General features: G+C 40.3%; 1 protein-coding gene across 9 annotated transcripts; it reads left to right on the top strand.

The window, feature by feature from the left end:
* The first annotated feature begins 339 nt into the window (after positions 1-339).
* MARCHF7 (membrane associated ring-CH-type finger 7) lies at positions 340-24876 on the top strand. 9 transcript variants are annotated; one of them, XR_004241127.1, is made up of 11 exons: positions 340-442; positions 5743-5893; positions 10065-10223; positions 12324-12495; positions 14103-14267; positions 15885-17001; positions 17263-17432; positions 18649-18781; positions 20163-20276; positions 22085-22133; positions 23971-24225. XR_004241127.1 is itself a non-coding variant. In XM_032113892.1 (11 exons), the coding sequence occupies exons 2-11, from the start codon at positions 5753-5755 to the stop codon at positions 23994-23996; spliced, it is 2223 nt and encodes a 740-aa protein (XP_031969783.1). In that variant the 5' UTR covers positions 340-442; positions 5743-5752; the 3' UTR covers positions 23997-24876. The 9 variants fall into 9 exon arrangements, 6 of the variants coding, with proteins under 6 accessions (XP_031969783.1, XP_031969778.1, XP_031969779.1 ...); XM_032113892.1 differs by having other exon boundaries at positions 18649-18758; positions 23971-24876; XM_032113887.1 differs by lacking the exon at positions 22085-22133 and having other exon boundaries at positions 15885-16679; positions 16770-17001; positions 18649-18758; positions 23929-24876.
* The last annotated feature ends 1504 nt before the right edge of the window (positions 24877-26380 follow it).

Below are 26380 nucleotides of genomic sequence, written 5' to 3' on the forward strand. Positions count from 1 at the left end.
TACAGGGTTCAGGCAAAGAAGAGGATGTGACACAGACAGAAAACTCAAAGACCGTGTTGCAGTTTTCAGGCTGAACATGGAAGTCGATTCCGATGCCTCTGGGGATGCTGCTCCGCGGACAAAACTGAATCCCATCACTACCAGGAGGGTTTTTCAGCTCTCGCCCGCGCTCCGCGCGTGCCGCAGCTCTGCCCGCCCCACAGCGCTCGGACTTCGCTCGGGGCTCCGCCCCTGCGCGCGGTCCCGCCTCCGCCCCCGCCCCCGCCGCGCCTCTTCCGCGGGGCGGCCGCGGGGCGGCCACAGTCCTCGCGAGAGCTGGGAGTGGCCGTGCCTGGCAGGCGGGCGGTCTCGCGCCGCCGCCATTGTGCTGTGGGAGCGGTGCGAGCGGGAGGTGCGGCCCGGCCTGGCCTGGCCTGGCCTGCGCGGCGGCCCGGCCGCCACGGTGAGTACGGACCACCCGCGGCGGCCGGTGCGGCCCGGGTCGCGCCTGCAACGGGGCCCGGGCCGCGCCTGCAACGGGACCCGGCCCGCCCCGGCGGTCTCACGCCAGGGTTGGGTGAACCATTTTGGGACCGGCCGACCCGCCCTTCTCTCCGCCATCGCCCCCAACGGCCGCTCGGCTCCTCGCCCGCTCTCGGAGCGAGGCCGTGTGACACCTGGTGCCCCCCGTTCCTCTCCGTCCCCCTCGCGGCCTCTGCCCGGCGGTTGGGGTCGGACGCTGCTTGGGCAGCAGGATCGGGTGCGGCCGAGGGCTCCGGCCGGGCCGGAGCCGTGCAGACCGCTTCCCGGGGCCTGGCGGGGGAGGTGCGGTGCCCTCGGCGGCTCTGCGGAGCCCCCACTGGCTCCGGACTGCGGGAACAGCCCAGCGTTAGGGCACCAGCCGCTGCAGCGTGGGCAACTCTCGACATTTGTAAATATTCTTGCTCCTCACTGGACTCCTGGGAGGCTCCTGAGTTATTTGTCAATTTCACTACATTGAAGGTTGAGAAAATAACTGGAATGAAGAATTGCACCATCTGAGAGAAAGACTCGTGAGCTCCGTCTTGTTTGTCGTAAAAACGTGATTGTGAGTAAGCCCCGAGGAAGACACGCGAGCACAAGTTGCTCGGGAGAAAATCTTACGAATAGTTTTGTGTTAAACCACACAAAAACATGTAGACATGAGAGCTCGAGTCTTAGGTAGAAGTGTCAGTGCATAGTTCCAAGATAGAAGATTTGAATTTAGGAGCAGGCGGTGATGTGTATGCTTCCTTCTTATGGAGGGTACAAGATTACTTAGAACTGGTAGAAATCATGGAAGCTGGCAAAGGCTTTACTTACTCGTAGACATGACTATCTGAATTTGCTCCTCTTTTATCAGTAGAGAGGGTCAAGGCGGAAGCAAAATATTTACTCTCTGTGTTATTTTTGTCTTTTGAGATTGCATTGCTTTCCCGCAAAAACCTCTTTGATCTTCTATCTTTTTGTTGTCTCTATCCATGCTCTGTTAGGTCTAGTTGATCTTTTATAATGCTGTTAGAGGGATGACAGATCAAGAAAGGCAGGACATTTGATCTTTGTGCTCAAAATAGGCTGTGCAGCTCCACCTCCTGTTTCAAGTTGGTCATGTTTCCCAGGTATGACTTGAAAGTTTTATTTCAGAACTTGGTTTCTGACCAAGCTTGAGAGGCATTGCATATATATCCCTTATTTCAGGAGTCTCTAGAGTTGTTTCCAGATTTTTTCATGAGGTTTTGGTTGCTAAGTAGTGCAACATGGCATAAGCTGATGAAATATGTTGCTTTGGTAAGAAGAGTGCTGCTCATCCTGCTGTACACGTTCTTGTTTCTCCATTGTTGGGTACAAGTGGGAGTAGTGCCAAAATAATGGAGAAGCCAGAAGTGTGTTTTCCCAGGTATTGAGGGTTCTCAATGAAGGACACATCAGGTGTGATATTTGAGGAAGGTGTTCCTTTTCTTTCTGGCAACAACAGGCTTTTTAATCAGTTCAGACTGCAACCCAGTTTCTGTTACTATGATTATTGTTATTATCTCCTCAGAGAAGTAATTGAAGTATTTTGTGGTCTCACTACCTTCTGTGTAAATTGAGGTGTCTACTTTGTCATTATAGAACTCACTACCTCATGTTCATTACCACTTGGGGTTTGTTGAATTCCTGCGTGTGTAAACAAAATTCTTGAGGTTTTGAGCATCTTTCTTCAGGAAAGATGCTGATACTGTAAAAGGGAACCATTCTCATTCTGAAATATTGTATACAAGCACAATATTCCCCTTGCAGACAAGTAGTATTGTGGCTTTAATAATGTGCTTGTTTTGTTAGCATGAGACCGTTGTGTGGCTCTGTCCTGTGCTGTGTGATAGCTTAGCATGTTCACCTTATTTATGACCACCTCATTATGTTACCAGAACTGAAATGCCTAGATCTAGTTTTGTCTATCTAGTCAATGGACATCATGGCTCCATTGACTTCAGCTGTATCTCTTTCCGTCTGGGTAAGACTACGAGGGAAGGCTGAAGTAATTGGGGTTGTTTGGCCTGGAGAAGAGAAGCCTCTGGGGAAACCTCATTGTAGCCTTTCAGACCCTTAAAAAGGGTCTATAAGAAAGACGGGGACAGACATTTAGTAGAGCTTGTCGTGATAAAACAAGGAGTAAATTTAAGGCATTTTTTATGGTGAGCATGGTGAAACCTGGGCACAGATTGCCCAGAGAGATGGTGAGTGCTCTGTTCCTGGAAACATGCAAGGTCGGGTGAGATCAGACTCTGAGCCATCTGATCTGGTTGAAGATGCCCCTGCTCATTGCAGGGCAGTTGCACTAGATGGCCTTTAAAGATCCCTTCCAGTTCAAACTACTGTATGATTTCTGCTAGTTGGATTGCGAGTGTATTTTATAATGGATCCCCAGAAATTGAAGAGCTCTTAGGCAGCATATTTTAAAAAATGATTCATCTTAGTGACGTGCTTTATGTCACTGAATCTTTGTTGAAAGGTAAAGGTAAAATCCAGTTTCCGTGATCAGAAGTTCTTTGCCGAGACCATAAGGCCTTTTATTCAGCATCTTTTCACCTCTGCATCAGACATGGCCAATGTCAGATGCCTATTCTTACACGACTCTGATTGATGTTTATAGCAGATCTTTCTCATTTGCTGGCTGAAGCCAAGACTGCAAAAGAAATGTGAGGTTGTATGCAAGAAGTAAATCGTAGTGTGTGTACGTAAACTGACACATTAAATTTTGCCTTTTCTATTGTGCTGCCTTAACTTCACCTTTTTTTGGGTATAGTTGCTGCAAGATTTCTTCACTTTGAAAAAGAAAATATTCTATAGATCGTATTATCCTGACATACTTGAGTTGAAATCACAACCTGTGCTAATTTACAAGATTAGGCTGATGGATAGCATTGTCCTCTTGGGGCTACCACTGAAGGACAAAATTAGTCTTGTGCCTATTTATGTATATCTGTAGAAGCAATTTGCTACTTTTGGACTCCATTTCAGCTGCTGCAGGTAGTTGGCTCTGGTGTCCAGTCTTCCACCCTGTCTTATCTGAATGCTCTTATTTTTTTCTGTTCTGTGGATGGTGCATAAGCAATTTTATTAGTATTAGATGGTTTCTAATTTAGTCTCTGAAGTTGTCTTACACTTCTGTCTCCTCTGCTGATTTATCTGGACATTAATTCCTACTAGTAGGAGCTTCCATCCCTTCTTGAACCTTTGCATTTTCTATGTACGTCCGTGTCTGACTTCTGTCTATGTTATTTAATTCATCTTGTTCCACACCTGTCTGAAACAAAGTGATTCAGAAACAGAATGATCCATAATAAAGGAGATAATGCCGGCACTCTTTGTCGAGTACTTAATAGTACAGAATTGTATCCGTTATTCTGTGTGTTTGTTCCTTGTATTTTATATCAGGGTAAAACATAGACAAACAGTGCTTTGAGTATCAGATCTTGTCAAGATATATGGCTGTCCTGTCTAGCCTACACTCTAGTGTATATTATTGTGATATTATTTTAGCTTCACAGTTTGCAACTTTGATGGTTACTTTTTTACACTGATTGCAGCTTCATACAAGGACTAAACTTGTAGAGCACATTATGGCAGATTACTCTGAAGGTTAAATTAACTATCATTACAGTTTAGGAATAAATACGATTGTTATGTTTTATTGAACTAATGATCCACTTGAAGTGGTGTAGTTTAGATAGTTAGGCAGTTTATTAATGCAAAGTTGGGCAAGTGAGCATTTCAGATTCCTGACCAGATCTTGTTTAACTGGTGATGGCTCTGGCAAACGCGAACAGGTTACTAGTGTTGGAAGCGTGGTCTAGAAGAAGGTGTCCTCTGTAATACAAGCCAGTAGCTCTTTTGTACACAAAGGTAAACAGTCACTTAAACTTGGTATACTTTAGAGTCCTCCTTGCAAGATGAAGCATTTTGGCTACTTGATAGGATTAGGCTACGTTTTGGCTGCTGTTGTATAGCTAACAACTCAATATGCATGAGAACAGTGGTTAAGGAAACTAAGCTCAGCTGTCCCAACTGTTTGGTCAGTGGAGTTCTGTACAAACTAACTGGCTTTTACCAGGTAGAATATTTAATTCAGTGTGACTTGAGCAAAGATTAAAAGTCCTGAGTGTGTGGACTCGCCTTGAAACTGTGGCCAGACGTGAGGTGTGTCAGGATTGATGTAGCAGCATTTTGCAGAATGTGATACTGATGAGCATAGCTGAATTGTGGAAAAAATGTACTTTATCAATGGATAGGGTTTCTCTTTATCAATATAGCTTACTCCTACTCTCAGAAAGTTAGGCCAAAATTAAAAGTGGTTAAATAGACTGTACCACTTCTGCAAATCACCTTCTATCAGTGGGATTCTCGGCCATCTGTTTGAGCTGAGAGGTGTCATGCTACTCTTCATGTACCCGCACCATTGAGGACACTGCAGTTCCCTTGAATTTTTTTTTTATTTAAGAGCTACCATTTGTGGTCTGCTTCTGTCTCTACAATCCTGAGGAGGAAGAATCTAGCTGTCTGGAGTTTTAGATAAACGTTAAGTCAGATACCACTTCAAGGACAGGGATGAGTACAGGAACACTTCTCATGTGGAAAAGGCACCAGCATTTCTTTTGAAATGCCTAGAAATAGCGAAAGGCAAATAAACACTCAGCAAGTGAGAAGTAAATTTATAAATACACTTGTGAGATAGCCTGTGCTCCTTTGTGCATGTTAACTTCCATGGGAGTTGTCTTTGGAGAAGTTGAAGGCATAGACTGCAGATGTGTTTTTTCACAGGAGGGTGAAGTTTCACAATTTCAACCCTGAGAAATAAGTCTGAATATAAATTCTGCAAGTGTTGAGATGCAGTTCATTAGCAAAAATGGTAATATATGAATGTAAAAAATCTGAGTAGTCTGTTCCTGACTCATTTGGTGTTAATACGACTACTGTGTGGTTCTTAAGGGACCACCCTCTTATAATTGCAAGAATACATTGTTGCAAAATGATAAAAGGGACTGTAGTTTTCTAATGAGGGATGGGAGGAGATGTAAAGAAGAGGTTACAAAAACTAGGATAAGAACTTGTTTCCCCATTTTACTGATGCACAGTCATACCAAAGCACTGTGTAAATATTTGTATGTGTGACTCATATTTATGTTACACCCGGAATGGCCTGTGCATGTTTTGCATGAGTTCCCTGCTTCTGTGAGAAAAAATGATCAGTATGTCCTTGTACAGGATACAAAGAATGGAGTCAAAACCCTCAAGAATTCCTCGCAGGATAAGTGTTCAAGCTTCCAGCTCTCCTCTAGGATCTAGGAGTGGAAACAGTTTATCTGGTGCATATAGCACAAGAGAATCTTCATGGAGATTAGAATCTGGATACCAGGTAATGTATTTTTTTTCTTTTTATAAAGTATAAATAATTTTAAAGGTGTCTTTTTTACCAAGAAAAGCCCTAAAACTTGGACAAACAAAATTTCTCAAATGCAAGAATTTACTAACCAGGCCAATGACAGTATTTATTGAACTGGTAGTTCTAGATTTTCTGGTTTTACCTGCTCTTGTTTGTAGCTGCACCTGTAGAAATCAACTGTTTGATGAATGAGAGGGCATCCTGATAATACGGATCTATTTTCGTATGAGTCACGGCCATCTTAAACCTGGGTAAATGGAGTTTTCTGTTGAGGGAGAGGTGAGGGTTGTGTTTGAACTTTGCTGCGTGTAGGGCATTACACTTGATGTCTTGGTGATGCAAAAAGTACAGGACTGTGTTGTCAGTTAAGGTCATGCCATTCTGCAGCACCTCCTGTGTTTGTATTTTGGAAAGGTAAGCATAAGAGCTCTAGACTCTGTTGTGGTTTGACATTGTCCAAATGCCAGGCACTCACGACAGCCGCTCACTCGGCCTCCCTTGCCACAGCTGGGCAGAGGAGGGAAAAACTTAACAAAGGGTTCATGAGTTGAGGTAAGGATGGGGAGAAAACAGTCCAAGGGCAAAACAGGCTTAACTTTGAGGTACAAAGTGAATTTATTACTAACAGAGTCAGAGGAGGATAATGAGAAGTAAAATAAGCCCTTAAAAACACCTTTTCTTCCCCCAACCACTCCCTCCTTCCCACCGACAGTGCAGGGGGACAGGGCGTGGGGATTTGGTCAGTTCATCACCCAAGGTTTTCTTCCACTGCTCAGGGAGAGGAGTCCTTCCCAAGGGAGACAGTTCGCCATGAACTTCTCCAGCGTGGATCCAGTCTCACGAGCAGCAGTTGTCCCAAAATGGCTGCAACGTGGGTCCCTCTCACAGACAAACAGTCCTCCCAAAACTGCTGTGGCGTGGGTCACTCTTCCATGGGATACATACAGTCCTCCAAGGACAGGCTGCTCCACTCTGGAAGCCGGGGCACCTCTCTCCACTGGCTCTCCCGCTGGATCACAGCCTCCTCCAGGCATCCACCCGCTCCAGCGTGAGCACTTCCCTCGTGGGCTGTGGGCGGATCTCTGCATTCCCCGTGGATCCCCAGGGGCTGCAAGGGTGCAGCTGCTTCACCATGGTCCTCACCACGGCCTGCAGAAGAGTCTCAACTCTGGCGCTTGGAGCACTTCCTCCCCCTCCTTCTTCCACTGACCTTGGTGTCTCCATGCTGTTTCCCTCACACGTTCTCACCTGCTACTCTGCTATGGCTGGAATTAAACCCGCATCCCTACTTTTGTTTTGGTTTCTTCTTAAATCTGTTATCACAGAGGTGTTACCACCATCTCTGATTGGCCCAACCTTGGCCAGCGGCCATCTTCAGAGCTGTCAGGGATCGGCTCTGCCAAACGTGGTGGAAACTTTCAGCAGCTTCTCACAGAAGCCACCTCTGTGGCCCCCCCCGCTACCAAAAACCAGGCCGACTTCACATCACTGTGCTGCAAAACCAGCACAGACTTCACATCAGCCTGTCATGTCAGTATATTAGTACAGCTGGACTTCGTGTGCAATACATGGGACTGAAGAAAGGCCTTTTGCTGTTTCACAAGCAGCATTTTACACTAACCAATCTACTTTTGTGGAGGGGGGGAGCTGTGCTTAAGAGGAAGTATTCACACTGTGCAGGTGCTTGCAGTTTGGGAGACTATTATGGGAAGCAGAGATTAAACTACTTTAGAAATTATTTTGGACACTTGGAAGCAACAGAGAGCAGTTTGGCTCAATTATCTTAGTACTTTTTTTCTGCTCCTGTCGGCAATTCTCACCTCGATTTTGGGCCCAGAAATGTAAGCCCATTTTGGTCTTTGTAGTTGCAGAAACTTAACTCCATGACTAAATGTTCATATTTGAAAAAAAACCTGGTTAGTAGTTTGGTCCCCGCTGACCAGCTATCTGGGACATTGCATTATATAATGCCTTTTTGAGAAAGAATTTTACAAGTAATAGAACATTATTTTTAGCAATTAAATGTATGTGTGTTACATTTTGGTTATCTCTAGCACGAAAGTGCTTGTTATTATGTAGGCTATAGGGGATGTACAAGGGGAAGCAGTTGTCAGTCGTTTTTGCATTTTGGAGTCCTACATGCTTTTCAGTGGCTGGCTGCTCAACAAAAGCAGATCAAACAATCTTACTCTTTTGTAGAGATTTATGGACACAGTCCATAAATCATGCACGTATACTGAAAGCCATTGATCAGAAGAGGAGTCTTCAGCTGAAGTGGTGCTGTGGAGTTCGATGTGTTACCACCGTTAAAAGATTTTGACACAATGTACCTTACATTATTTAATTTATTACATGGACTGCAATATGTTCACTGCACTGTGTGTTCTTTTGACTATTTCCTGTTGAGCAAAGTGATTCTGAGCTGAGGAATGATCTTTTAACACTTGCCAGTTAAAACAGAAGGGAAAATATTTGTGTAGAAGATTATGTTGTACCCCTTTTTTCCACTCCCAGTTTGTATAAGGTAGTCTGAGAGCTCATTATGCAAGACTGGTGCTTACTGATAAAACCGTAGGGAAACTCCCTCTCTTGACTAACCTTTGGTAGTTACAGAGCTGGTAGGAACAAATTGCATTGTTGCTTGTAGGTTAAGATTACAGAGACTGGATGGAGCAAGAAGGTTTAAGTCCAGTCAGATAGGAATGCAAAGGACAGGCATTTTCACTTCATTAATCCATTCAGAAACCTACCTTAAAGTATTTAAGATCTAGTTCAGTTACAAGTAATTTAAAATATGTCATTTAGAAGAAAAAAAATTATGGTTCTCGGTAATGCTTTAGTTATAAAGAGGACTTGGATTTTTAATACAGAATTTCCGTGGAGAGAACACTTGATTATAGGTTAACTCAAAAACTTCTGGGACAGAGCAGTCAAATTTGTATTTGGTTTTGATTAGGGCTAATGAATAAGAAAGGTTTCTATTGGGTGGGGTTTTTGGTTTTTTTTTTTTTTTTGTTTTGTTTTTTTTTCATATAGGTATGAAATTCTTGTGTGTCATGCACTTTTGAGATCGATCCAGGGACTAACCCCTGCTTATCTGAGGAGGCATAACAAAGAAGTTAACTGTAAACTAATCAGATGTATGGGATATAGTGTTGTTTCTAGATGACTTTAAAATACAAAAATTGAACTGGTGTCATGGTATGAGAAAAATATTCCTATCCTTTATGATACAACATAGTAAACATTTTATGATAAATGAATTATAAGTTTTGGGGTTTTTTTCAGTGGAGGGATAGGATCAAGTGTAGTTTATAAAATTGTTTTGAATGTTTTCCTGATCACATTTTTCAGCTACTGAAAATAGACACCAAAACCAGAATACCTTATGTAGGGCTTTAATTGTTACGTTCTGATAAATGTCAGATGTTAAATAGTCTTAAGCTGAACTGAAGGAAGAAAACAAGCTGAGATTTTCATATTGCTTGGTTTGGTTTTGAGTACTTTGTTGTCACTTTTAAGAAATGGTGATGGGAGCTACTGTGTCGGTGGTACTAATAGTTCATAGAAAGAGAATGGACAAATAATCACTTGAAAGTGCTGCTTAGTGTTAATAAAATGGTTGCATTTCTGTTATTTCTATTAATTTTGCCAATCTCAATGATTATTCTATGGAGCAAATTAAATTGCAGTCTCTTTCCTCAGTTGTAATCTATTCATTGAAATTCAGCTTGTTTTAGTGGCCAGAGGTGCTTTTGTTGTCATGGAGACCCTTTCTATACCTGTGGGGCTTTTTGCATAACACTTGAAAGTGAGGCCTTTACTTCTGATCTCTTGCTGCAGTATCTAAGTTAGGGTAATGCCTCAAAAGCCTTAGACTTCACCTTTTTTTTGTCCTAGGTCAAATGAGAGGACAGATGAGGGAGCTGCTATAAAGTACTTTAAAAAGCCCAAAACAACAAAACTTTCCTTTTACAGTGGTTCTCTCTAAGCCTGTTTCACTTCTTGGCTATCTCTTGAGGTTTCTTATGAAAGGTTTCCAGATTTGTTACTGCCTCCACTTCCCTATATTTTCAATATTCAGATCAGATACTGCGTTATTTTTGAGTTACAAGATGCATATGATAAGCCTGTTGTTCTTCAGGAATCCAGTGTATTGAATAGTTCCAGTAGAGACTGGAGAATTGGAGAAAGAGACACCCGTGAAACTCCTTGGAAGCTTACAGCGTCGTCTCCAACTCGCTACTCAGGGACACTTGATCATCCACATTCTGGAACATTTTTGGGAAGCAGAAGCAGATTGGTGAGAACTGTTAATGTGTGATAATTGGAAAAAAATATTGAAACCCCAGGGTTTTACTTTAGCTTTCCCAATCTGAAAAGCTGCCAGCAGGTGCTCGCTGTAGAGTTTCTAGAGAAGTAGATCTTACTAATTCAAGGTGGAGCAAAAGCTAGAAGATAGCAGTGTAAAAAAACAGAGGATGAAAGTAGTGATGTATATTAGTTTTACTAAGAGTTAAGAAATACATTTGAAGTCAGTAGCTCTGTAAAAGTTCATTTTAAAAGGGAAAAGGAGGGGGTGGTTAGAATCTCATACATGTTATAGTTCTGTGGATGGCAAAGTTGATAATATTTATACTTGTTCCATCAGGTATTTCCAGAGGGGATGTTTTTGGGATGGCACTACCTTTGTGAGTTAACACAAAGTTCATGAGTTTGGAGACCTGCTTTAGGAAATTTAATTGTGAGGTGTACTTCATAGTCTGCTTGTTCTTACTGTGAAAGAATGGTTACCTGAGATTCAAAACTCAGGCCCTAATAGCTTGTCTTAACTGGATTCTAGAATGTGCCTTTGTAACTCCGGGAATAAAGTAGTTCGCTTGTGACGTGCTCGTGCATTCTAGAATGACAGTAAAACACTTCAAAGCGCAGTAGAAATACTAAGATAGGAAAAGCAGAAAACTGAACAGGTTTGGTGGGACAACGGTGAAGTAAAAATTCTGCTCACTTTGAAAGGGAAAGATGTTTGGGTTCATAAGAGTGCTCTCATTGTTAAAGAGGTGTTGGTTTTCTTAGGTGACTTGAAAGTGAAGACAACTGAGATATTGGGGGGTGAGGAGGCAGGAACTAGTGTGCATATGTTGGCCTTCAGAGGAAGTTATGGTAGATGTCTACATATAGTTGAAATGCAAATAGAATCTGTGGTTCTAAGTGGTCTACATATCTAGTTAAATTGGTGCTGTAAAGTTTTCAAGATGAAAACCCTTTTTTTCCCCATTAAGGTTAATTATTCTCTTAAAGTAAATTCTAATTCAAGTGAACCTTGCAGAAGACACTGAAAATTCCGCATGTCAAATAGTAAATGATTAACAGACAAGTGATATGTTAAATAGAAGATTAGTGACGGAAAGTAACCTGGCTTCATACTTGGTTTCTGATGTTAGTTTCTGTCTCCCTATCTGGTTTTTTTTATGATGGGATGAGGGAAATACTTAGAGACTTCTTAGTTTGAAAGAGTCAGAAGTTGTGCCTTAAACTTAGTAAATGCAGTAACTAAGTAGAAATAAAATGCAGATATAACATACTCTAATTTGGTTGATCTTTAAAGGATCTTGGTTGTAGATAGTTTCTGGGAAGGCAAATAATTCAGCTTTTTGATTGAGCTCAACTGTTTCTTTTTTATATGAAAAAATAAACCCAAAGCATTTCAAATAGAAAATAAATGGCTTGACTGTAAGTAACCAGACAAACTGCTTTGTAGGCTATTTCAAACTATTTTTCTAAGTCCTATAGTACTAGTTTCTGAAAACTGTTTTGTTTCAGTGCTGTACACTGCAAAAATTGTTTTGTACCTGTTCTGTACTCTGAACTCCTTCGGTTGCATTTGAGCTTATTGTAACCAAAATATATTTGTTTCAAAGAGTTTTCCTGAAGCTCACTCCTTAGCTAATTATATTTTAGGTTGATGAAAAATTATTTTATTTAACAGTTTAACTAATCCAACTTATGTAGCTCTTCAGTTTTGGCCATTTCTGGACAACAAAATATGTTCCTGTGGGGATCTGTAAAGCTATATTTGATTGTGCTTATAGCATCTTACAAGCCAGGAATATAATTTTTTCCCCCCTTTTTACAACAATTTTTTGTTGTAAGCCACATCTATCTGTAAAGGAAATATAATGTTGAATGTTATAGAAACTGACTTTGGTTGGTAGGGCTGTATTGAATAAACATGGAAATACTAATCAAGAGCACAAGCCTAATTCCTACGTTATTTTTAAAGAAAAGGTCTTGTATCTAAAGTTATTCTTTACAATTTATGTGAGTTTTACAGTATGCATGCTTTTGTGCCGTGTAAGTGCATCTGGTATACTATGTAATTTATTTTTTAATGTTATTTCAGTCTGCATCTTCTTCCTCTCATTTTACATCTGGGCGTTACGGTGAGTCTGAGAGAACTCAGGGAGCATATTCAAGACTGCATAGCCAGCAGCAAGATAGCGATTCAAAGAGACCTAAGCTATCTTGTACATCTACCTCTTCTGTGAGAAGTAATGGCTTGACTGCCTTTTCAGGTGAGAGGTTGATTACTTGAGCTGAATTACATCATAATTGTCTGAGTAGTAAGATCAGGTTTTACCAAGTTTTAAAAGACTCGCTTCAAATATTATGCTTATATCTTTCCTAAATAATAAAGATTTATGCCTGTCTGAAGAGTGTGTTCACAATGATAGCAGTATCCAAAGTTCTGAGTATGCTGTTAACATGGTCTTTTGAAAATCCAATTGTACTTGTTTGTTTCAGAATTACTACCTGTACCTATTCCATTTGTGGTCAAGCTGAACTTGATGGCTCAAACACACCTTAATTGGTTAAGATTTCAAGAAAAGAATGAGTGCAGCTGCTCTTATTTCATGAGTCAAATTGTGTTGATACATCAGTGTGTACCAGGGACAGCAGAAAGGAAATCTTTACCATACTTAGCAATATGTTCAAGCACAGTGTCATGGCTGGTTAGAGCCCTGTTGTTAGGGGTCAGGGAAGAAAGCACTCCTTTTTTAGCAGGGCCTGAACTCATTCTTTAGGTCCCATTGTAAAGAAATACTCTGCACTAAGAGCTCTTTCATGAAAACCTGAGATTTTCGTTAAAGCTGCGAGTAAGTTCATGGAAGTTGGATAGACAGAATTTATGCAATGCGCCAACAAAAGTCTAAAACTCAGGAAGTAACGGTCAAAACCTTACACTGAAAATTTTTCTAAACTGTTTTGATACAGATCATTGGATTAATTTAGATTACCCTTACGAGTATGGATTAATGGGGTTTTTTATATCCCCTTATGGAATTGCACAGCCGTCCAAATAAAAATAAGTTCTTGCTCAAACCTCAGTATTATTGATACTTTCTTACTCCATTAATAAAACGACAACCATTAACATTTCTCACTATGGTGTAGGACTGTTTATCTTTCCATTTCTACTCTGGTTGGTCGTCACACTGCCGACCAATGAGTGCTTAAATTTGGTTTGGTAAGTTAGCAAATAATATAAAGGTGAATTTTCCAGGGCTGTTGAAGAAGATTCTTTTGGAACAAGAGTTTTGTCCACAGCTGATGTGTGTACAGTTTGCTATGCAGCTGTTAGAGCTGTTAACAAAAAACAAGATCTCTTTTTTACACTGAAGCATTTTGCTCTGTAATATGAACAAACAGTATTAGTCATTGTTCTTAAAGTTGTGTCTAAACTGCATTTAAGCTTCATCATCTGTTTTTATGAGAAATGAAACTTCATGTTAAGTCGTGTCAAGTGGAATGGCAGCATTTGCTAAGTCTCAAGCTGCTGTTTTGCTATAATGTGAAACCTTTTTAAAAACTAGCTACCATTAGGAAGCAAGATGCTACCTCTCTTCCTCTTCTGTCCTGTAAGAGTGTCTGACTCTTCCCAAAAGTATTACTACTTTTTGTTAGATTCAGCTTTCAGAACTAACTTGCTGCAAGATGAAGTAAGTGCCAGCATCAGCAGAGTGCCCTTAGCTTTATGTTGGCAGCTGGGTCCTTGGTCAGCTTAGTGGTAATGTTAAACTTGCCCTTGATAGGAATAACAAAAATGCCTGTGTAAGTGCCAGCTTTAATGGATTTTTAGATGATTACTAAAACGGGGGATTTATTTACTTTTGCTTTCCAGATTCCTCATGGAGATGCAGTAGGATTCCTAGATCTTCATCAGTAATGCTTGGCTCCCTTGGAACTGATCTGGTGAGAGAGCGAACACAGTTAGAAAGAACAGATCTATCTGTTAATAACCTGGTGGATCCCAGCTACAGAAACAGTGACTTTTCACCTTCAACATGTACGTTTTGTGTAACCAAAAGCTCGTAAACCTACAGTTTGTATGGCTTTTCATATCTTAACATGTTCGTAGAATCACAGAATGATTTGGTTTGGAAGGGACCTTTTGTTCCACCCCCTGCCATGGGCAGGGACACCTTCCACTATCTCAGGTTGTTCCAAGCCCCATCCAACCTGGCCTTGAACACTTCCAGGGATGGGATGTCCGAAACTTCTCTGGGCATGTTCTTTTAATATTTTATTCAAAACACGAAATATATTTTAAAGTATCCTTTTAAATAAAGTTGGTTGGCCGCTTTCCGTGCGTTGAACAAACCATCAAAGGATATGTGAATGGTCTAGCTTGTAGATGCATTCAGTCATGTGAAAGTGGTGTCGGTGGTCGCCACTGTAACTCCGTGATTAGTCTGTAAAGCCCTTTTCTTGTTTATATTAAAATCTCTTGGGGTTTAGGTATGGGAAAAGAAATAACGTTGATTTGGCCCAGGAAAGTTTTTTCTTAAAGGTGCATATTATCTCTTTTTATTTGGGTTCTCAAATGGTTATTAGGGAAAACTGCTAGACCACTGAAAATAAAAATGGATAAACACACACTTTACATGAGGTGAGAGTAGAGTGTCATAGCAACTGCTAGGACTAGTAAGGACTTCTGCATTGTAATTTTCACTTTCTGTTCAGAGTGCTGTGGCCTTCTAGAGCTGTCTCAGGGGAAGCTCATCATTAGTCTTGATCTGCAAACTTTTGCAGATGCATTGGTGGTATTCTGTAATGCAGAAGTTAAAAAAAGTACCACGTTAATAAGTATAGAAGATGAGCAGAAAAGATAAAATCAACTTTGAGAATTTGTCCTGTAGTCTTACCTCGACAGGAGGGTGTATTTTAATGTCATCATACTCTTAACACTTTTTAATAAGTGGACAGTTTGACTACTCTGCCTGGTAGAGCCTAGTGGGAGAAGTGGATTGGTGAGCAACCTTGCTTTGTACTGTCCATGCTGCATTTCTAGCAGTAGTGCTGTTACTATGTGCTATAAAAAGAACTCCCAACTGTGTTCCCTGATGTGTTATCAAAAGCATATGATAGATGCTTGGCATCTGTGCAGATGTTTTGTTAGCTGGAATCTGCCAGATAAATAGCGCTTATCTTCAGCGGTAAATGGTGATTGCAACGCAGAACCCATTAAAGGAAAGTCACCAAAACTACAAAGATGAAAGTTTTTAATTCCAGAATACATAGAGAGCTTCTGTTTCCTACCTTCATCTATCCTTGCTTGTTCTTCCTTCCCCCTTTTCCCACCCACAACCCCTCAGTGCAGCCATTTGAGGAAGGAGACTAGCCACCTCAGCCGCTTCATGTGAGCTACAGTTCATATACAGTGGAATTCTCAGTGTGTTGAGATACTCAGGCAGCATTTACAGAAGATACACTTTTAAGAATGATAGAGTGGATTGGGTTGGTAGAGACCTTTAAAGTCCTCTAGTCCAACCCCCCTGCAATAAGCAGGGACATCTTCAGCTAGGACAGGTTGCTTAGAGCCCTGTTGAACCTGACCTTGAATGTTTTCTGATGTGTTTGAGCACATCTTGTCATGGTATTTTCCTCTGCTTTTCTGCAACAGATCTTCGAGACAGGCCTGCCTCTTCATATGCAGAGGGAGCAAGACCAAAAGAGAACTCATTAAGCACTTTGAGGCTGAATGCACCCATGAACCACCAGTTGCCTTCTGATCATCAGCCATCTTTTTTCAGCAGAGACTCTAACATGAGCTCTTCAAGATCCAGCTATTCTTCAAGACAAAGGAGAAATGAATTGGAATCTCCCCAGAAGAGTGTACAGCCAGCATTTTCTCTTACTGCCATTAGAGATGAAACCCCTTCCTCCAGTGGTTCCGACAGGGTTTTATCTTCTCAGAGGTCATTGAATGAGTCTGCAGCTGATAGTGAAGGGAGGCGCACGACCAGACAGCTGCTGTCTCGTTTAGCATCTAGTATGTCATCTACATTTTTCTCTCGAAGGTCTAGCCAAGACCCATTGCATACGAGATCATTAGGCTCTGAAGAGTCAACGGTGGTCCCAAGAGTTCAAGCTACTACTCTGTCAAGTAGTAATGGAGCTGCAACTCCGGAAGTTACAGGGCTTCAGTCATCCGAAGCTTCTCAGGGGTTTAGCTTTCTTGGACGAAGATGGGGTTTATCAGGAGTTTCACAGAATCGCAGCTCTGATTCTGATGGGGAAAGTTACAGACCAGACACTGAAAGTAGGAGCACAGGATCGTGGCTGTCGTCCTCTTTGAGGAACAGATGTACACCTCTCTTTTCCAGAAGAAGAAGAGAAGGAAGAGATGAATCTGCAAGGATCTCTACCTCTGATACAACTGCTAGATCACAGCATGTCTTTAGAAGGAGAGAGTCAGGTGAGGAGACTTCTCTCGAAGCATCAGATAGCCCTCCTCGGGCTTCTGTCAGTGGACCACCCACACCTGCAGTATCTGTTATTTCTACAGCTACTGCCTCCCCACCAGATTCAGCCCGCAGTGGAAGAAGTTCGGGAATTCTGCCTGGTTCTCTCTTTCGCTTTGCAGTGCCTCCAACATTAGGAAGCAGTCTGTCTGACAATCTTATGATAACTGTAGATATTATTCCCTCTGGCTGGAATCAGTCTGATGGACAAGAAAGTGGCAAGTCTAAAATACCACCTTCAAGAGATCCAGAAAGGCTCCAGAAAATTAAAGAAAGGTAAGTTAGTATGTTCTTTGGTGATAGTGAAATGTACCTGTTTTAACATGAAAGGGCTTTCTGCAATCATGATTTTAAAAGAAAACCCTCCCTTAGAGGAGGCGGCAACTGAGTCCCCTGTCACCTGTGTTCTCACTTTTGTCTTTAAAGAAACTTGTTTTAATTCTCGTAGGTTTGAGAATAGTTTGATACGTGGAATTTTCATTATAAACAGTCCTGCATGAAATGTCATAGCATTTGTTGGTATTCCGTCCTATTCAGCCTGCTTTTAGAAGATTCTGAAGATGAAGAGGGTGACTTATGTAGAATCTGTCAGATGTCCTCTGCAAGTTCTGACAACCTTTTAATAGAGCCATGCAAATGCACTGGAAGTCTGCAGTATGTTCACCAGGAGTGCATGAAAAAATGGCTGAAGTCGAAGATAAATTCAGGTAAAGCAGACTCTAGACCAAGGTAGACTTCCCGTTATATAGGGATGCTCATCAGAAGAAGGATTGCACTGAGGTCTTTAAATACTGAGGTATTTAGTTGAAAAGCGAGCAGTGGGGACGAACAGTAGTATGGCACTTCCCAGGCTTTTTGTGTGTCTGTGCAGCTTCTCATGTGAGTAGTTCCAAGAACTGTATTTCTTGTTCAGAGACCTACATTTTTTGGGATTGTCTACAAAGATATTAGACAAAGTATAACACTGTAGAAGTGTAGCTTTAGAATTACTCTCCCACTTCAGTGGCATTTGGGTGGCATTTTGTTCCCTATTCTTCCTTACGGAAGTGGTTGTGCTTTTTTTCAAGACTTTTATAGCTGAGCTAACTGTTAGCAGTGATAGGAACTTGAAAATCCAAACCTGATTTTGAATTGCAACTAGACTTAAGTACTTTTTTTAAAGATACTCACTCCTGTTCATGGCACTTTAAAACTCCTTGTTCAAAAATTACTTCTAAGTGCATATATAATTCTTCAAGAAACGCTTCAGATAGTTACAAAACGGTCAATCAAGTTGTTACAAAAATATTTCTACAGGATGCACTATCTGCAGTATTCTTAAGACTTAAAAGTAGCTTGATAGAAGACATTAAATACTTTGTACCAAAGGAGGGTGCTAGTATCTGTTGACTTTTTTACTCAGCGCTAGAGGGTATGTATCAGAGTAGGGATGCATTAGAAGCCTCACCCTTTAGAAGAAATTAATTTGAAGTATTTAACTGTAGATAAAGACATAAGTCCACTATCAGCTTGCTATGTTCATCTTGTTTTAAAACTGGTACTTAAGACAAAATGTTACTTAACAATAACTTTGTTCTGGTATATTTAGTCTTACTTTTGTGTGTATTTGGATTACACAGTAAAATTCAGAAAGCCCAAGAAGCAATTTTATGCCAGACTTGCAGGAAGAGGCATATTATGTCCAGAGTGAATGGGAGGCAAAATAGGTGCAGCTGGACAGAGAATAAACATTCTACATTATTTAACTTAGGACAGTAGCAGATGTCGCTACATTCCTATTAGAGGCTTTCTTTTCTTCTAACCTTGCTCTGCAAAATAAAGCCAAAAATTACGTAGAGTTTTTAATGTTTATATGGGTGTGTCGTATGTTACAGATTGTTGAAACTTGACACTGAGTTTTCCCCTTGCCTGCCTCCCCACCAGGTTCTTCTTTGGAAGCAGTGACAACTTGTGAATTGTGCAAGGAGAAGTTGCATCTTAATCTGGAAGGCTTTGACGTTCATGAACTCTATAGGGCACATGCAAATGAACAAGTTAGTATGTTTTACCTAATTTGGTAAGTAAGTGTTGGTTTAGTGCTGGGAGGGCAGCCTTCTTTAGAGAAGGCAGATGCATCTCCGTTTCGGAAGGACTGTTAGGCATATAAAGTAATGTTAATGCGGAACAGATTTTCCTCCTCAATATTCCGATTGTCTCTACCTTCCTGCTATGCTTCCTAGAGCTGAGCTTTCAGTAAGTGTAATACATCTCTTTTCTTAGTCGCACATCTGTCATCTGGCTTTGTAATCCAGTGTCTCCACCACATAGGTGCAGTGTGAATTCTGGCATGATTAGATTGAATTTCACATTAAGTCAGGAGTTGTCATAGCTTTTAGCTGGTTTTGAACACAGTTTAGCAGTTGTTTTAAACATGCAATTACAAACTTTTGTTTCATTAGAAACTAACCTCTAACTAGGTAGAAACTAACCTCTGTTCTAGCAGTTTGTAACTGCTCCTTCAAATAATTTCCCAAACTAAAAAGAATCAAAGGCCCATTGGTATTGCTCTTGTTCTTGAAAATACATTATCTTAGAACTAGTGGATTGGGTACTATTTAAAAATGAGTAAATAACACAAAGCTGTTGTTTTTTATTAACTTTATTCAGGGGGTTTTTCCGTCTTACCTGGGTTGTATTCTGATGATGTACAAAGACTAATGATACTGGCCTACCTCAGATGTTTAAAGAAAATACCGAGTGACATCAGTTTTTTGGGGCAAAACATCAGCCTCTAATTTTTTTTATTATTTAAACTAATTTCTTACCTTAGTACTCTAATTCGTATCAATTGGGGCGGTCTCTGAAAAGTCTTTCTCGAGAGTGCCATCATCTTGTTTTAGTACTAGTGCTTATTGGTTGCTGTCACAGCACTTTATTTGAAATAAGAACCTTGAAATTTTTTTCTAAAGAGTTGACTAAATTATCTGTTCAGCAGTAGCATTTTTAAAGTTTTTCCTTTATCTTAGCAGGTAAAGGAATTTCTCAAATATTTATGACATCATAACATTCTTAAAATATACTCCTTTATTTTGGCTTTCTGTAAAGCCTTAGGACCACAGAGAAGAAACCAGCAATATTGGTTTTATTTTCCCAAGTGATATAATACTCTGATTTGCACATTCTTTCCTCTGAACTAATCATGCTGACTGAGATTTAATTTGTAGAACTCTGTTTATCTTCAAGGATAACATGTTAGATTTGGGGTAGATGGGAATGACCAGAAGTATAAGTAGCTTTTCAGTAACTTAAATTTTTTAGCATTGCATTTCCCTAATTCTTTTGGAACAACTAGAGATAGATCTGTAATGATTCCCTTAAAATCTAATTCTTGTTCTGCTTGAATCATATATGCAGGTGTATTACTGACATTCTGAATGTTTCTTCTGATCTCCTTTAAGGCAGACTATGAATTTATCAGCTCTGGTCTCTACCTTGTAGTGTTGTTACACTTATGCGAGCAGCGCTTTTCTGATATGTTAGGAACTGCAAATGAGGCCAGCACACGTGTCAGAGTAAGTATGAAGTGATTTTCTGGCAGGAATTGCTCATACAGAACTTAAAAGCAGATTGTTACCTCAAGTGACCTGGGACCTAGATACCCAGGAAACACCCTTTTTTAAACAAATTTCGGTCTAAAATGGGCTGGGCTTGTCAGTGTACCATGTTTGATTGGAAACTGAAGGTACTACATAATTGCAGGTACTGTGCTACAGAATGCTTTTCGTCAAGGTTGTTGGTAATTCATTAGTTAGCGTATATGTTGTCATGATTATTGGGAATATATGCAAAACTGGAAGGTTAACCTCCCTCTGTGCCAAACATGCGGTTAAGAATGCTGGACTACCCGATTTCTTTAATATTTCTCGTTATGCAAGTCTATATTCCAAAGGTCAAGAACTTGCAATGCTTGTCTGCTGGAGTACACCTGAATGTGTACTCAAATATTAACGTTCTGCAACAGCCTATAGCTATAGTACGATTTCTCTGGTGTTAGTCAGAGAAATAATTTCTTATCAGTTCAATTTGGCTGCATTTTCATCACTTGAAAGGCCTGGCTTAGAAACGTGGTAAGTACACCTTTAACCAGTAAGAGATTAGCCTACAAAATTCTTTCTGCACAGTGATTCATTCATGAATCCAGTATTCCACATGTTTATTTGATACTAGATAATCAATCAGTGCTCTTAGTCAACTGGTCTCCTGAAAACCTGATTATTTTTAGGTTTTTTACTTACATATAAAGAGGTGACAGTATTAAGCTTATCCAATGCTCATTGGAACGGTTGACTGCTAGCAGGTGCTGGGTCTTTGGAAGAGGCAGGACTATGTTCTGTCTAATCTCTTAAATGTATTAGAACAGTGCTCCTCTTTTCTGTACACATCTAATTTAGGGCTTGTATTCCATGGTCCAGTTTCTGTGCTACAAGTGTAGAGATACAGAAGACACATAATCTGATAGTTGCCAGCATCCGGCACAGGTTATTAGCTTGAGTGTATTGCAGAAGATGTTTTAACTGGTTTTCCATCAGAGGAGACGTTACATACTTCTGTGTGTGACACTGCATTTTAAACCAGTGGGAGCACCAATGCTGGTGTTTGATATCAAGCCTATAAGTAAGCTATGGAAACTCATTTTATCTGCTGTATCTCAGTATCTGGACTTTAAACTGAAGCAATGGTGCAGCGTCAAGCAATGGCAGTGACAAAAGAAAACCACTTGTCTGAGACTTTTTATTCCCAGGAATTTTGGCTTTGGGTTTCGATACCATGTGCTTCCGACATTAAACCGCCACCGTTGCCTAATAGTAATCCTGGTCTTAAGATTTTAATTGTAAACAAAAACTTTAAGTGTATTTATGCATTTTTCGTGAGCCATATTCAGTCAGAGCATTCTGTGTTGTCATATTAGTTGTGAATTAAATGAAATGAATTTAACTAATGCAAGTCCTTACTGTGATTATGTTTTCCTGCATTACAGTTTTTAGGAATGGTTTTCGTTAAACTGACACTTGTTTATGTTTACTGCTTTCAAAATCAATGTCTTTTACAGACTGTAGAACAGGAAAGTCATGCTGCAAGCTGCTACCACAAACATTTTACAGCTGAAATAACCGTGCAATAGCAATTTGAAGTCTAATGTGTGGGGATTTATATTAAATTTTGCATTGTTTTTTGTAATTTGGGCACATGGGTTAGGATAACCAAGATCTGGTGTGAAGCTTTGGGATGTAAAAAGTGAAGAAAACTTTGCTAACTTGTTGCAAATTTCTGCAGGTAACTTTGCAACTTTTAAACTACTTTCTCTCTGCCTTGTTTCTAGTTTATTAACCTTGCAAGAACTCTTCAGGCACATATGGAAGATATTGAAAGTAGGTGCTTCCCCTCTTTCCCTCCCCTCCCATTAGATCAAGTCAAAGCTAAATGAGTACAATCCTCCTTGCCAAGATTCATAATACTGAACATAATTACTGAAAACCTTACCCAGCAGTGCATTTTCCATCATCAGCAGAATTATTCTGAGGGGGAACTGAGTTTAATTCTCCATGATTAATTTCCCAACAGCACAGAGTTGTTTAGACCACAGAAGTGTTATCTGCAGTCAATAACAAAATGCCTTACTAGGTACAGGTTGGTTATTGCAGTTCTGGTAATTCATAATTATAGCCTAAACGGTGACCTTCAGGTTGTTGCCTTTTACAAGAGTCTCAGTAGGAAAGAAACATTTAGAATTGAATTTTACTGCATTTAAATTAGACACTTGTATTGCCATTTTTCTTCCCTTTCTTTTTCTTGCCCTCTTCTCCTCTTTGTTTTTTCCATTCACACCCACTTTTTGGTTGTGTGAGTTCCTTGATCAGTCCTATCAGACCTCGTGAATGAAGTCTAAAGGTCGCCAATTTTGGTGAAGGATAAGCCTGCTTTTCATCTAATGGCTTTTTTTAGTGTGTTTTAATTCAAAGCTATATACTGATACAGTTGCATTTCTGGTAAATATACCCTGGATCTATTTCTGGGCATGTTGAATAGGCAGTAGAAGGGTAGTTGATCTACCCTTTTTTTTTTTCCCTAGTGTGCATGTGAGTGTCTGTCAACTGTATATGGATTTTCAGTACACAGGGTGCATTTGGAGTACTATAAGGAATGGGAGTGTGTGTGTGTGTGTGAAAGAGAGAGTTCTGGTTCAAGATGATTGTTTCCGCATTCAGAGCGGTCAAAGGTGGACTCGAGTTCTGAATTCATTACTAAGTTATGCGCATCCTTACTAGAGTAAAAAGTAATGAGTACCATTTTACACCTTAATTCAATCTGTATTTGATTCAGCCTTTAAGTTGCAGGTGAGGAATACGGAGTTCTAGATTTATTATTGATGCACTTCAGTTACACTTCTCTTCTAAGAACTGAAGAAGCAAGGAGTCAGACTTCTTCTTTCTATGTTCAGGGATGGAACAAGTTACTCCAGTATAAATACTTCCTTGCCTGCAGACCTTGCTTAAGAGGACATATTAAATTCCTGTTACAGACAAGCTAACATTTTACAAACCTAATGTAGATGTGTGTACCGACTTTTCTATCGTAGTTGACAAGTGTGTATTTGTCTTTTAACTCACGCTGCAACAACAAAATCCTGTGCATATGTGGGCTTTGTGTTCATCTTGCATATGCTGAAAAGGACAGGAGTGGAGAGAGGAGCTGCTTCCAAGTAGGCACAGGTTGCATTAAGCAACATATATGTATATGTATATATATAAAAATTTAAGGGTCTTCTTTTAGACTGCTGAATATTTATAGGTATTTTAGTATCCAAATTGTTAACCTAGTGAGTAATTTCTTTCTTGTATGTTGGGTGCTGCTGTCATGGATTGAGTATATCCTCCTCTGACTACTGCTGGAAAGAGCCACTCTTAAGCACTACATAAAAGTTGAATCTCTGGCGTAATTAAGTTTTCTTCCTCTTATTTTGAGGAAGAAGAGTAGGAGGACACTGCATATTGTATGTTCTGTCGAGTTTTGATTTGAAAACGCTGTATTTTTCCGACATGAGATGCATTTAAGAATTAAGCTATGTGATTACACAAGGTTTGGGTGGGTATTACAGTCTGCTATGTAACATTATAAAATCACCTTTATTTCCTCTAGTCATCCTAAAGTGCTTTAATTTCACAGATTTTTGTCAAGGCTTCTGATTACACTGTGTTGTTCCAACAGCTTCTGAAGATGATTCTGAAGACTGATGCTGGTAGAACTTTCATACTGCAAGAAACAAACAGAATTGCTGCAGAAATGCTGAACTGGCAAGAACATCAACATGCATTTGTTTTATTCCTCTCCTTAGTAAAAAGTGCATTGAATATTACTGTAGTTTTTGAAGCATTGTTGAATTCAAAATCAACTGCTGCACAGTGGAGCTCAGTGAGAACTTGAGAACTACTCGGCATGTGTGAGGATTAGATACACAGAAAGCAACTTCCCTTTGTAAATTATGAGGATGTTGTGCTTTGTTTTGGAAGACATCAGATTCGGAATATTCAAGGAAGCTCTATCTCCCTTTGTGTTTCCTTCTTACTGTAGTCAGACTTCTGGTTTTATCTTACTGAGTTTTGCTCCTGTGCTGGCACTAAGTGGTTATAGTGGGTTTCAGGGGGAGGGTGGGGATGCCTGTATACTTAAATAGGTTTTTTTTGCGTGTTCTTAAATGCCTCTTTTGCCGTATCATGTAACCAATTGCTTCCATTGTTAATGAATGAACAGGAGGATAAGCAAGATACTGTGGAGATTGTTTGGGATTTGGCTTATTTGAAGATTATTATTTAACTCAAAAAGCAATAAGAACTTGCAGTGGTCTTTTAATACTTGGTGATGGCTTTTTTATGTACCAGTTTGGAAATTTGAGATTATATTTGATATCATGTGGCTGTTCCATTATGGAATATTGCAGGTGTAAACTCTTGCATTTCAGCATTCCTAGCAGGTATGCAACTTGATAAAGACCTAAGGTTGTTTAGTTTAATCAGAGTTTTTTTAGATCCCACCCTCACTGTTCAAAGCACTGGTTATCAATGTGTTTTCTAGTGTTGTCACTTCTTTATAAATAAAAATGAAAGAGGTATGCATCTCTGCTGGTATTGTCCATTTTATTTAAAGGTGGGTATCTACCAGAATTTACACTTGAAAACATAGAAAGCTGTAGTCTGTGGTATATTTTTACTAATGTTTATAAATTCTTACGCAGATATTTAAGATTGTTCTGACCATTTTGGATTGAAATGCTTTCTAGAAATGGTGGTACAATAATTCTTCTACATGTATTGGAATTGTATTTACTACAGATACGTGTTAGTTTTGTAATTATCACAGTAACCGTGTATCTGCAAAGAGTGTGCAGTATGTTGAAATGCCTTGAGTTTAGTTTGTTACAGTATGTAAAACTAACTTGTGCAGATGAAAGGATGTGCCTTACCAGCTGAAATGAACTCGTGACTTTTAGAGTTAACTTTGCTAGCATTACATGAATTGGCCTGTTGTCCGTAAGACTTGAAAGAAAATGGAATGCTAAGGAAATGGCGTGTCCCTATGCTCATTCTGGTAACTTTAGACATTAGGCATTCGGTGCCAACAGTTACAAGTAGTATTCCAGTAATTAGTTGAAATACAGCTCTGGGACATTCATCTTAAAAGGGAAGGTCCAGGCATATGTGAAGATGTTTCCAACTCATTTCTGAAGAAGGTGAATTAAAGTTTTATTATAATGTTTAATCCTTGCCGAGTTAGACAATGTAGCTTAATAAAATGTCATACAATGAAGCAGTTGGTATTTCATATGCACTCAGTACATTTAGGGTTACAAGCATGGGTTCTGATACCCTAATAAATGGATGACTTTAAGAATATTAAAAAAATTTTTTTTTCAGTCTTTGTTGCAAACACCATTCCATGAAGGTGAGCAATGCAAACAGCCCCATGTACAAATGCAGTTAAAATGATACGTCCGTTCAGTGTCCTACAGCCTTGTTGAGCTTCAGTGCGAACGAAAGAGCGACATGGGGGAATACCACGGTGGCATTGCTGAAGAGTCAAGGGTCTGAATGCACCGGTTGGGAAGAACGCTGCCACCAGACCCAGTTGCCTCCTCAGAGGAGACCTGCCTTGCAACCCTGATGCCCCACAGCTTTAGAAGGGTAAGGGCTGGGAGCAGCCAGATTAGTCTTCTATATGTACCTGTGCTGTGAGATCTCCGTCCATGGGAGCACCTATCTGTGCAAGCTCTTGTGGGTCCACGCAAGTGGGTTTTTGTTAGCACAATGCACATGTGTGTCCATACAGGTGTCTGTCCAAACGTGCATTTTGTCTCATCCGCACGTGCCCTGTTTGTTCTTGGGTTTCAAGACATAAGGAGTTACTGTGGTTCTAGCAATTCATAGGCATACCTGATCCTCAGTGGTGGGCCCAGATCTCACTAATGAGGCCAGTGATGACAGATGCAGGTGGGACTGGAAGCAAGCTACAGAACCGAGTGCCTCATCCCACCCTGGGGCCAGTTAAGAGCTGTGAGGTTGACAGGATGCAAAGTTGTTCAGTGCCATCGTGAGTCTTTAGGGCCATGGCTCCTGCAGAGGTC

The sequence above is a fragment of the Corvus moneduloides genome, chromosome 7 (assembly GCF_009650955.1).
Source record: "Corvus moneduloides isolate bCorMon1 chromosome 7, bCorMon1.pri, whole genome shotgun sequence".
In the NCBI taxonomy this organism is placed as follows: Eukaryota; Metazoa; Chordata; class Aves; order Passeriformes; family Corvidae; genus Corvus; species Corvus moneduloides.